The sequence below is a fragment of the Otolemur garnettii genome, unplaced genomic scaffold (assembly GCF_000181295.1).
Source record: "Otolemur garnettii isolate 467f Iridium unplaced genomic scaffold, OtoGar3 scaffold00378, whole genome shotgun sequence".
Lineage (NCBI taxonomy): Eukaryota > Metazoa > Chordata > Mammalia > Primates > Galagidae > Otolemur > Otolemur garnettii.
This window is the reverse complement of record NW_003852773.1, coordinates 85,933-99,254: the sequence shown is the minus strand read 5'-3', so window position 1 is coordinate 99,254 and position 13,322 is coordinate 85,933. Positions and strand designations below refer to the sequence as shown.

Here is a 13,322-nt window from a genome sequence, read left to right as displayed (position 1 = left end):
GAGATGTTTTATTTGGATTGAGTCATGGTATGGTTCTGAAACTGCTATCTGGAATTCAGAATCTCTTGCCATGTTTGGGAAGTTCTCCTCTATTATGTCTTGAAGTAGAGCATCTGGCCTTTTGAAGCAACCTCTTCTTCAGAGATTCCTATAAGGCAAATATTTGCTCTTTTGGAGTGGTCCCACAATTCTCTCAGGGAATGGTCCATTTTTGCTCTCCACTTCTCTTCCTCTTTGAGCATTTAGGAGTGTTCAAAAGCTTTATCTTCAATGTCAGAGATCTTTTCTTCTGCCTGCTCAATTCTGTTACTGAGGAATTCTACTGTTTTTCTCAGATCTTTGAGGGCTGCATGTTCTTACCTTGATGTGTCAAAATCTTTGGTGATTTTATCTTTGAATTAATTGAATTATTGAGACAATTTTTGAGTTACTCCTTGAAATTCTAATTCCATCTTTATCTCCATTCCGTTTATCTTATTTGCCATCTGATTTCTGACATCTCAGCCATTTGCTTATGAATGGGATCATCTGGTGTGTCTGTTTTGTCATTACTTGGGGGAGTTGATCTACTCTAATTATTCATGTTGCCAGGGTTTTTCCACTGATTCTGCCCCATTATTTTTTACCATTTGGTTAGATGGGCAGGTAAGGTGAAATTGGATTGGGGGCTCCTCGAATTGTGGTTAACCAGCCCTTTGCCAATAATCTGGGACTGTTGACTGTAGCTTTTTCCCATACAGCTTTGCAAAGGACCCACACAGTATTATAGTCTGAGGCTCTGGGGACCTCCTTGGTGTGGTGGAGTTAGGTGGCTCTGTCTTGTATTCAGCTGGTCTTTGTCCAATCCTAGTGGATCAGTGACTATGGGTTGAAGTCTCAGCTGTGGAGAAATACAAACAACTAAGACTCCCTGCCTCCCATGGGCAACAACTGGAAGAGGGAAATCAACCCTTCCAGTTGCCACACAACCAGGGTACCACCCAAGAGGGTCCTTGGGTGATTGGCCCAGGTTAGATATTCCAAACAAATTGACCCAGTCAGTACCAACTCTCAAATAGGAGAGTTTGAAAGGTCTCCAGCAACTAGATAGCAGAGGACTACTGGATGCTTAAATGTGGCTCACAGTAGTACTCTATGGAGTCAAAAAGGCCCACCCAGTAGCAAAGCTGGACCAGGGGGCTGGTATCTCTATCTCCACTTTGCACCTTTTTCATGGACAGTCACTGGTAACCCCACAGGGCTGTGGTCCTGCTCCCTCCAATAGGAATGATCTTCCAGAGCTTTGTGTCTGCCAGAGTCAAAGGAAAGTCAATGCCCCCTTGGCCCACCCACCACCCTCTGCCACTAGCTGGCTGAGGGAGCTGAGGCCTGCCTGCCTCAGGTACTCAATGGCAACTAGGGAGTGATCCACCTGAGCTCAGTCCGAACCTGAGGATAACAAGTCAGCAGATGATTTTCTCCCTCAGCCACTGTGCCTTTGCCCCAGCCACTCTGCAGCACTGGTATCCCTATAGAGTGAGATCTGGCTTCCTCTGGCAGTCCTCAGAGTTGGGGAGCTGTCTCTCCAAGATTAGACTCTGGTGGGATCACTGTACTGTTGCTGAATCTTTTTGGGAGGTGTCCCTGCACAACTCCCAGGCAGCTCCTATGGCCAAGGAGGCAGCTAGGAGTGCAGGGCGCATAGCTCCAGCAGCAGGGCAGAGGCACAGCACATGATTCTGGCAGAGTGGAGGCCAGGAGGCTCTGGCAGGGCAGGTGTGAGGTGGCTCCGGCAGGGCAGAGCACACAGCCCTGGCAGGGCTGCGCACACAGTGAGCACTCTGGCTGAGCAGCGTGTGGGGTGCAAGGCTTCATCAGGGTGGGGTGCTGGGCACTGGGTTCCAGCAGGGTAGAGCGTGTGGCTCATAAGCCTCCTCCTGCAGCCTGTTTGCACTTTCACAGAGCCAAGCCCAAAAGCCTCCCCTCCTTTTTTTGCACTACTTCTGAGCTCACTGTTACAGTGCAGCTTTTCTAACACGCCCTTGCAGTGCCTGGACCTGGCATAAACCACAGACATTCCTGTATCTGCAGGGGTTAGTTTTCTGGACCATCAAGCGAGGAGGGAAGAGTGGACTGGAAGTTCAAAGTGGCAGGGAAAACATTACTTCAGCTTTCATGCCTGGCAAGAGAGTGCTCATGGTCACAGCAGGGTCCTTCTGGAGAAGTAGTCCCATTTCCTGCCACTCTCTCCCGTGGGGTGAGACAAGAGGTCCTCAGTTCATGGCTCACCTGTAAAAAACCTACAGCAAGAAAAAAAAAAAGAAAAACAACTCTCTTGGGAAAGGGAACAGACACTTTTCCTTTGGGATGAGTTTTGTACCTGAGATTTGCTTTCTTGGAGTCACAGCTTGCCTCAGCGAGCTGACATGCAGTTATTACTCTTCTCTTTCAGCTCAGCTCCCATTCTTCAGCTTTATTGGGTACTTTCTGGTCATTAATTATCCTTCCCTCTGGAAGGGAGCTTCTGTCAAAAGTTGGCCCCAGTCAGCCATATTGCCCCTGGGTAATTTATTTTAAAATATTTTTTATACATATGGAGGCTGAGAAGTCCAATTTCAAGGAACTTCATCTGGTGAGAGCCTTCTTGCAGGTGGGAATGCTCTAGAGTCCTGACACAGCACAGGGTATCATATAGCAAGACAGCTGAGTGTGCTAACTTGCTAGCTAAGGTCTCTCTTCCTCTTTTTATGAAGCTACCAGTTCCCCTCATATAATATGCCATAAAACATTAACCATTTAATCTATTAACCCATACAAACAATCTATTAACCCATTAATCCATTCACAGATCTGCCATAGGGCAGAGCTCCTGAGATACAATCAGCTCAGTATTGCCACATTGGGGATTAAGTTTCAATATGAATTTTTTGGGGGAATGAATATTCAAACCATAGCAGTGGAAATTAATTTTATTTTAACAAAGAGTGGAAAAGTGGCCAAAAGTCATATGAAGAGGTACTCAGTATCACCAAAGACTCATCAGTCTACCCTTCAATAAACAAGAGACACTTGAAACACACAACTTAGAGACTCTCACAGACTTATAAATACTATATAATTTCATTTATAAGGATTCAAAAGCAGGTAAAGTTTATCTTTGGTTATAGAGATCAAGAGAATGTTTACATTTACACTTAAGGGGCACTTCTTGAGAGGAAGTATGGGAGAATCCTTTACAATGCTGAAAATATTCTATACATTGATCTGGGTGGTGGTTATGCTGATATATGTATATATATATATATCATATATACACACATACACATATATATGTAAAAATTCATCTAGCTATATGCTTAAGATTGTATCATTTACTGGATATTATTTATATCTCAATTTTTAAAACAATATAAGAAAAAGAAAAAAGAATGTATATTTAGATAAATGGTAGAAAAGCTATAGAACATCAAATAGAAAGAGATGATCTTCAAAACAACGAAAGAAGAAATACAAAATTAGGCTGGTAGATGGTTTCAGAAAAACTGGAAGCTAGAAGACCACAGAATGATACTGTTTTCATCATTTCTATTCATTTTTTTTTACATTTTAATATCTCTAATATTAAGGTGTTCGTTACAATTAATTGCAGTCTTATAAATTATTGTTGGCCAAGTGGCTATTGTGACATACTAGTACACTAGAATGATAAAGAGCTTCAAGGGGGATAAGGGCAGAGTATTAACAGCATCTGCTTCAATATGTATTAGTTTTAATACTCTGAACATCATGAAAAAAAATATGATACCTAGAGCATGCCTCTTCAGCCTTGCTTGCAATTATCTGAACTAAGTGCTTAAATATACCTACTTAAAATATCTGGAATATATTAACTTGTTTGTAAATGTCTATTTCTCTGCCTATCTGTCCTGTTCTGAAAGGAAATATGGACCTGAATATGTTCTGAAATACGGACCCCATCTTAAAATGATGATGAAATAAGGTCATCTGCATGAGGCATGTCTAACATTTCTCTGTACATATTAGGACTTCAGTACACATAAGTCTTCATCATTTTTAAATATTAACATGTTTTATATTTTGCAGAATGAACAGGGCTGGCTCTGATGTCATGCCTACTGACATGGCAAGTTTTTCTCTCCTTATCTTTATGTCCTTGATTACATAAATGGTACTGGTACCAATTCACCAAATAATGGGCTCAAATGACCCATGCTAGTCTGAGGTTCCAGGTTTGCCCAGGAGGCCTTGCTCAATGCACTCTTTTGTCTAAATACCTCCTAAAACTAGAGATACATCCAAATATCTGGACCCAGCCAGGGTAATAGTCCCACTCAACTAATGATAGTACAAGAAAGCACTGAGAGTGATGGTTATAGTCAGGGTGTTACCCAGCTTTGGCTTCCAAAATAAGTTGTATCTGTTCTGTGTGAGTCCATGAAGGTAGACTGGATTGAGAATAGTGGAGCCTTTGGGAGAATTTTATGCAATCCTGTAAGTTGAAAGTAAATTTTTTTGAAAATAAATTTGAATGTATAATACATATATTTTAACCTTATATTCTGTACACAACCATCCTGAATGACTTTAGAATAAATTCCCCTCCTTAAGATTGCTTGGTGAGTGTGAAGGTAGAGTCCAAATTTGTGGGTGGCTGCACCTGCAATTTTGTGTAATGTCTGATCCTTTCCTTTTTTCACAACATCTGATGGGCAGGTGTTCTTTATTCTGTCTTTTTCTTTCATTATTCTTCTTGGTAAATTTTCTAACTCATTATTGAAACATGCTTATATTTCTTCTTTTAGGAAGATGGGAACACATGAGTGTTGGAGACCTCCCTGAATTTTGGAAAGGTCTAAATTCAACTTTGCCATAGTCTTCATCCCTAAAAATGCTATTTAATGATCAATGACTAAGAGCTGATTGATAGGCTTTCCTACAAGTTAAATATTGCTGGGGTTTTTTGTTTGTTTGTTTTTGTTTTTGTTTTTGTTTTGGAGACAGAGTCTCAAGTCTCAAGCTGTCACCCTGAGTAGAGTGCTGTGGCATCACAGCTCAAAGCAACCTCAAACTCCTGAGTCCAAGTGATTCTATTGCCTCAGCCTCCCAAGTAGCTGAGACTACAGGTACCCACCACAATACCCAGCTATTTTTTGGCCCAGGCTGGATTCAAACCTGCCAGCTCTGGTGTATGTGGCTGGTGCACTAGCCGTCTGAGCTACAGGTGCCGAGCCAAATATTGCTCTTTATAGAGGCCTAAAATGATTTTTAAAAATTCCCTAGCTGTCAAACTTTCATATTTTCAGATATCAACCATCTCCGCCAGCCCCGTGATTGGGGGATTGGTTCCAATTGTCTCAGTTATGGTAGGGTAGAAGAGAAAATGAGAAAAAAAAACTTTTGTGGGAGGGTGACTGGAGGGATCACCTCTACGGTTTATCTTTCAAGTGTACAAGTGAATCTTTCTAAAAGTAAAATATAAACGTCTTAACACAATAACTAAGACAATGACATAAAGGTTATGTTAACCAGTTTGATGAAAATATTTCAAATTGTATATGGGGTACCACACTGTACCCCATAATTGCATTAATGTACACAGCTATCATTTAATAAAAAATAAATAAATAAATAAATAAAAGAGAACTTTTATAGTGGGAAAAAATTATTTATTGTTGGGGATGTTGTTATCTTTGTTAAAAATTAAACTTTTACAAATGATGATTGAAACATTCCCTCACATTACTCATGAGAATGTAATTTGGAAATAATCTTTCTGGAATGACATTTTTTTTTAAAGACAGAGTCTTAGTATGTTTCCCTCGGTAGAGTGCTATGGTGTCACAGCTCACAGTAACCTCAAACTCCTGGGCCCAAGCGATTCTCTTGCCTCAGCCTCCCAAGTAGCTGGAACTACAGGCACCCACTACAGTGCCCGGCTATTTTTGTTGTTGTTGCAGCAGTTGTCATTGTTCTTTAGCAGGCCTGGGCCAGATTCAAACCCACGAGCCCCAGTGTATGTGGCCAGTGCCCTAACCACTGAGCCACAGGTGCTGAGCCTGGAGTGACATTTTGACAGGCAAAAATAGTTAAAGTGTTATATGGACTTTGATCTGTACACTAGTTTTAGGAATGTATTCTAATAATCTTACAAAAACTGTATTATTTTTCTATTGTGAGTATATATGTAATCCACCACTCAAGTTGCAGAGCAAGTACTACTGCAATCTTTAGCCTAAGGCCCAGATTAACAGCTTTACTGTATCCTTTGGAAGGACAGGATTGTGAAATCCTAAATGTTCTTCTTTTCATCATATGACAGTATGCTCTCAGCTGCCTTAAGACACAGAAACAGTTGTAGCAAGGAGAAGAAAACATGTTCCAGAATCCCATGGGCCTGGGTCACTTTAATCAGTGGGCCTTGATTGACCTCAGTATGTTTTGCCTGTTTTGTAGACCCATTATATTCCTTGCTGACCAGGCATGTCCATTTCCCCATGCCATTAAATATTAAATAGTCTGAAATCATGATGGGCTTTCAGTTTACTTAATTTTATTGGGTGTATGTTCTGACTGATCTTTGTTTTTCCCATATGTGGTCCCACTAGATTTGTTACTTTTCATTTTAGGCTTATTGCTGCTCAGAACCACTTACTGCAGCACCTAAGTAGTCTCAATACCCCCTATGATGGAAGACAAAGCAATGTATCAATACCCCTAGAAGCAGGCAGGTCATCTGATCCCTGTAGTGACACTGGAGGAAACATCCCCTGCTCTCAAGACTTCTGGTAAATCTCTCAGCCTACTCCTTTAGCTCCCTCCAGGTTCCTGGTGGACAGACAGATGAGGGATATTCCCAAAGGGTCCCTTTAGAATCCCTTCATTATTCCATCTCTACCTTAGGGCTGATCTTGTGTATAAGGATGCACTTAGGTGACTGGAGTTAAGGGGTGAGTGAGGCCTTTCACCAACAATTCTACTGTTACTAAAAGTTTGATACTTGTCCTGAGGTTAAATCAGTGAGATGGAAGAATGAAGACAAGTGGTTTGAGGAAAAGGAAGTTTATTTATTTATTTATTTTTTTTTTGCTAGCAAATGAGGGTAGTGAACTAGCATCTCAAAGACCACCATCCTGTCTTTATGAATAAATACAGGGGTTTGTTTTTTAAACAAAGGTTTTTGGTGGTTCAACTTGGATCTATGTGACCAGTGTCCTATGTTGTGGCTTTGGCCTATTGTTTATCTATAATTGGTGGTTTCAGTTGACCTTATCTTCAGCAAGGACCATCTTGTGAACCTTGGACAATACTGTAGAGTCGACTCTTGTGGTTTAAGATACTAGAAAAAAAGCTGGGTGAAGTGGCTCATGTCTGTAATCCTAGCACTCTTGGGAGGCTGAGGCGAGTGGATTGCCTGAGCTTACAGGTTCGAGACCAGCCTGAGCCAGAGCAAGATCTCCTCTATAAAAATAGCCAGGTGTTGTGACGGGCACCTGTAGTCCCAGCTACTTGGGAGACCGAGGCAAGAGAATCGGTGGGCCCAAGAGTTTGAAGTTGCTGCGAGCTATGATGCCATGGCACTCTGCCAAGGATGACAAAGTGAGACTTTGTCTCCAAAAGAAAAAAAAGAGAGAGAGAGAGAGATCAGAAAACAAACAACAGGAAAGAACATTTTTCTGCCCCCTTGATTACTGGCTTCGGTAAAGGAATGTGGGTTTTAATTCCCCCAAAGGTGGGTGATTTTAAAGGCATAACTTGTCACACATTTCATCTTCTTTTTCAGACCTTTCCCTCTGTTACACTACCAGGATTCCCCTGAGAATCAGGACCTCAAGACACTAAACTATTCAGAGGCTGTCGGTGGGTCATGCCTATAATTCTAGCACCCTGGGAGACTCAGGCAGGTAGATTGCTTGAGCTCAGGAGTTCAAGATCAGCCTGAGCAAGAGTGAGACCCTGTCTCTACTAAAAACAGAAGAACTAGCCAGGCTTTGTGGTGGGTGCCTGTAGTCCCAGCTACTCGGAGGCTGATACAAGAGGATCGCCTGAGCCCAAAGAGTTAAAGGTTGCTGTGAGCTATGATGTTACAGCACTCTACCCAAGGTAACAGACTGTCAGGGGAAAAAAAAAAGCAGCTTTGCTCCCATATTAAAATATGGTGGATGGGGCAGCACCTGTAGCTCAGTGGGTAGGGGGCCAGCCACATGCATCAGGGCTGGTGGGTTTGAACCCACCCCGGACCTGCCAATAAACAAACAAACAAACAAAAAAATAGCAGGGCATTGTGTTCAAGAGTCTGAGGTTGCTGTGAGCTATGACGCCATAGTATTCTACCAACTGCAACAAAGTGAAACTCCATCTCAATAAAATAAAATAAATAAAATATTGTGGATTTCTCGATAAAATAAAAAATAAATCAAATATTGCGGATTTCAGTGTTATAAAATGTGTAATCTCAATTATAGACTCCAAGTTATTATTGGCCCCAACCACAAAAACAAATATTACATTTCATTGTTCTCTTTTTTATATTCATCTGCTGTACTATCAGTCTTAGTTTCTCCATCTTTCAGAGGTAAGGCTTCTTGGTTGTGTATTGAGTAGACTGCTGAGTATGAAGTGAGAGAAATAAACAAACTGTGCATGAATGGCTATTATTCCTGTTTAAATTAAGAGAAAGGCAATAGAGTGAAAGAACACTGGCCTCAGGAAAGGAATGCTCAGGTTTTAATTCCCTCAAAGGGTGGGTTATTTTAAAGATAAAACTTTCTAACATTTATTCCTCATTCCTATGTCCTGAGAAAATTTTACATCCAGGAAATAAGGCAATGTCAATTGAATGTTGTGCTGTAACCTCTCCTTAGGATCATCTGACTCTATTGGGATACTGAAATTTCCCCAGCAATAGGTGGGATAGGACAGGCTTTTCAGCTCAATTTTAGAAACTGGCATGTATACAAACATTGAGGAATAATGTTTTTCCCTTTTCTGCCCACTAGAGAAATTTATAATTGTATTGTCTTTCAGATCATTAACCAGGTTTGTACCTAAATTAGCAATCTGGGTTCTGCATTCCTTCCTCCTCTACCTACACAAAGCAATATAAATGCAAATGCTCTTTTCTGAAATACCTAAGCCATTCTGCTGTTTCCCTGAATGGGTTAAGTCAAATTTTGAAAGGTATTCATCAACAAATGTGTGGGATTTAGCATTTGTAACAAATTGGGACGTGTGCTTTCAAGTAGCTTTTTGGAAAGGAAGGAACCTCCTTCAAAAAGCACCCTAACTGGCTAGGCGCCTGTAGCTCAAGCGGCTAAGATGGCAGCCACATACACCAGAGCTGGTGGGTTCGAATCCAGCCCAGGCCTTGTCAAACAACAACTACACACAAAAAATAGCCGGGCATTGTGGTGGGTGCCTGCAGTCCCAGCTACTTGGGAGACTGAGGCAAGAGAATCACCTAAGCCCATTGCTGTGAGCTGTGATGCCATAGCACTCTACCCAGGGTGACAGTTTGAGACTCTATCTCAAAAAAAAAAAAAAAACCCTACTGACTTCTTACCTTGGACGGGACAAAATCACATTAAGGTCCATTTCCTAAGGGGCATGAAAGTGACTGGTTTAGAAGGATCCTCAATTGGCACTAGATATTTGCCAGGAAGGTCTCCATCTCCAGGACCACCACAAAATTCAATCTTTTGTGTTAAAATACAAGAGTCAACATCACCCACTGAATTACAGGGCATATAAGTTTTGATCAAGATATGGACCCCATTTTTACGACCAGGGAGGGGAAGATGGCATATTCATTGAGACTCGATTTTTTTTCAACAGTGTCTGACATTTATTGAAAATAAGGAAAAGATTTTGTACAGGTAGTATAGAAGAGCAGGGCAAACTGCAGTGGTTACTGTGTTAAACAAAAGGCACACATCAGAGACAGCTGTGAATTCAGAAGAGAAATAGATTCTGAGCAAAACTAACTAGTCCATGGGAGAAAATGAGTGAATGGATTTGGCCACCAGACACACCTGGGCCCTGGCAGCCATCTGGCAGGAACATAAGAGGTATCTGGGAGAAGGGAAGGAAATGAGTCCCGCTGAAGGTGAAAGCCTGCTAGCCCCTTCATGGAGGTGGCCAGCTCAGATACCTCCCAGATGAGTCCAAATCACTAAGAGCAGCAGTCTGTTGGTGGGATGCTGTGGATGGTGATGGCAGCGGCAGTGGCACAGGTGTGTGGGCAGGCTGACGCAGTAGTCTGGCAGTGTGGCCCAGGGGACGGGGGTGGGCAGCAACCGGCTGCCGATGGTCTGTCCAGTGTGTGATAGGAGCCCAGCTTGCAGCTGGAGTACAGGACAGCGTCCAAATAACGTGGGAGGGGCTGAAATGGCAGAAGAGGGCGGTGGCACGCTCCAGAGTGAGGCCCAGAGACAGCAGGGCTAGCTTGGAGCGCTATTCCTGGAACAAAGGCAAGCACAACACGGGAGGGGGCAGGAGCGCATGGGAGATCATGGCGACTCGAGGTGGGGGGAGGGAAGCGTCTCAAAAGGGCGCCAGTGGCCACTATGGCGGCGGCAGCGACTGGCATAGCGAACCCTCCCCACGCGCCCAACCCAGGCCTGAGGGTCTCCCGGCCTAGAAATCCTCGTCCTCCTCCCATCCAAAAACCCGCTTCATCTCGGCCAGGAAGCCCCGGTAATCGTTGAGGAGGGGGCTATCCTTCTTGATGTAGGGGATCACCCACTGCAGGGCCGGCCCGGTGAGACGGGTGATGAGGAACGTCACCTTCAGGGCGTCGCTGGAGAACGTTTTCTCGTCCACGAACATGTAGGAGCCCGTCTGCACGATGAACTCGGGGAGTCGGTCGGTATCACCGTCAAATGTCTCGGGAAACGGAATCGGGTTCCTCCACCGACGTGCCGCGGGTCGGAGGGGCCGGGCCAGGAGGGCCTTCATCAGCTGCACCCGACCGTCCATCGCGCTGCACTCGCTCAGCTGGGCTCGGCTGGGACGCGCTGGAGTCAGCAGTGAGGCGTCCGCGGAAGTGCAAGACCGTGGAGGCGGGCCTAGGCTGGAGTGTGGGCGGAGCCATGAAACTAGCCCAGGCGCCTGCGCGGGCCCCGCCCACAATGCGGGTGGTTGCTAGTGCGCCTGTGCGTGGGACTCCAGTGAAGTGTGTGTTGGGGGAAGAATGCGGGGGCGGGACTGACACCCTCACGTAAGCCGGACCGGAATCAGAGAGGCGGGGCTTGAGTTTCCCCAGGGTGGGCGGGGGCGAAGGGCAAGGGAGCAGAGGAGGAGCCTAGTACATCTGTTTATGCGAGGCGAGGCGGAGCCCTCTGCCCGGGGAGAGCGCCGGGTGGGTGTTCTGGAAATGAATGAAGCTCCGGGCCTCTCCCTGACCGTCGCTCATCACCCCTTACGTGTTCCTTCGCGGACCCCTGGCTCAAGACGCCGCTTGAGTGAGTTTCTGTGAACACGTTTTCTTCATGTATCTTTCAGGAACATTATTGGCTCCCTGGCTGCAGAAAAGCCCTAAGTGTTAGCGAACAGAATCTAGATTAGCATATTCAAAGAGTAATGTACCATTAGGAGTTAATATAAGGAGGCTTAAATGTTCAGAGATCTGTTAATTCGCTGCTATATTAAGACACCAATGGGGGATAATCGGTTGATTATCAAAAGACAAGTTGAAAGACAAAGATGAGAGTGGTCGTATGCTTTTCAAACATCGCATTACACAATATTGTCCTGTCAATGCACAACAATAAAGCAGAGTAATTTTCACACATCAGAACAGAGGAGAAGACATTAACTATTACATGTTTTCTGAATTTAATTGTGTGGCTGAGTACAAAATAAATAGAAATTCATCACCAGCTTTCATATATACAGAAAATAACCTGTTAAAATACATAATTTGGTTAAAGACCAATTCAAAAAGCAATTTAAAAGAAATAGGGACTGGGCACAGTGGCTCAGGCCTGGAATCCTAACTGGGAGGCCAAGGAGGGTAGATTGCTTGAGCTCAGGAATTCAAGAACAGCTTTAGCAGGAGGTGGATTCCGTGTCTATTAAAAACAAAACAAAACAAAACAAACAAACAAAAAAAAAAAACAGAGAGAAACTAGCCTCGTGTAGTGGCGGTTGCCTATAGTCCCAGCTACTTAGGAGGTTGAGGCAAGAGAATTGCTTGAGCCAAAAGTTTGAGGTTGCTGTAAGCTGTGATGCCACATTACTAAGGGGGACAAAGTGAGACTCCGTCTCAAACAAACAAACAAACAAACGTGGAAAGGGGAAAAAATGGGGAAGACCAATGGAGCAAAAAACTTTTCATGAAAAGATCAACAAGATTAACAAACCCCTAGTGAGAACATGGGGGGGGGGCAGAGATATATTGTCAAAATTACCAATATCAGGAATAAAATTGGGGATATCACTATAAACTCTGTAAACATCAAAAAGATAAGGGAATATTATGAATAGCTGTATGTACATGATTTTGACAACTCAGATGAAATAGGTCAATTCTTTGAAAAGCATAAACTACCCCAACTCACCCAATATAAAATAGATAATTTGAGTAGCCCCATAACTTTAAGATAATTTAATTTATAATTTAAAAACTCTCCCAAATGAGTTTCTAATCCCAGATGGTTTCACTGGAGAATTGTATAAAATGTTTAAAGAAGAATTAACACACAATCTCTTCCAGAAAAGAACTTTACAAAGTCCAAGAAACCAAAACAACAATCTTCACGAGGACAGAAACAAAGATAGCTTAGAACTCCAGTTTTTCTAAATAGAATTCTCTAGGAAATAGTATTAATGAGATTTAAGTAGGAAATCACTCACTTTGTTCTATTTACACATACACACAAAGTATATGGAATATTCACTCATATACACACACACATATTGTATGTACAGTCCCAGGGTTACAGATGACTAGCCTTAGGGTTTTCTGTACTTATGAATGAGCTCTCAAGGCTCCCGTAAGGATAATTTATAATTAAATAATTTAATAATATGGGAGCTAGTTTCTTCAACACATGTAAACAAATGCACATGGTGTAGGTGAGTTGTTGGTGCAGCATTTTTATGCTAGTGGCTAGTCTCATTATTTATCTGATTATGTATGCACCACATCCGTTTATTCTTAACTTTTTACTTTTTTATTAAATCATAACTGTGTACATTAATGCATTTATGGGGTTCAATGTGCTGAATTTGGAATGCTTACATCAAACTGGTTAACATAGCCTTCATCTCACTTATTTAATTGTTGTATTAAGACATTTATACTCTACTTTTTTTTTTTTTTT

The 13,322-nt window shown here is 42.8% G+C and overlaps 1 protein-coding gene across 1 annotated transcript; it reads right to left on the bottom strand.

The window, feature by feature from the left end:
- Positions 1 to 9,817: 9,817 nt before the first annotated feature.
- LOC100958474 (retrotransposon Gag-like protein 8B) lies at positions 9,818 to 11,040 on the bottom strand. The gene has a single exon (XM_003803635.3). It carries the CDS (start codon positions 10,972 to 10,974, stop codon positions 10,633 to 10,635), a length of 342 nt encoding a protein of 113 aa, XP_003803683.1. The 5' UTR covers positions 10,975 to 11,040; the 3' UTR covers positions 9,818 to 10,632.
- Between the last annotated feature and the right edge of the window lie 2,282 nt (positions 11,041 to 13,322).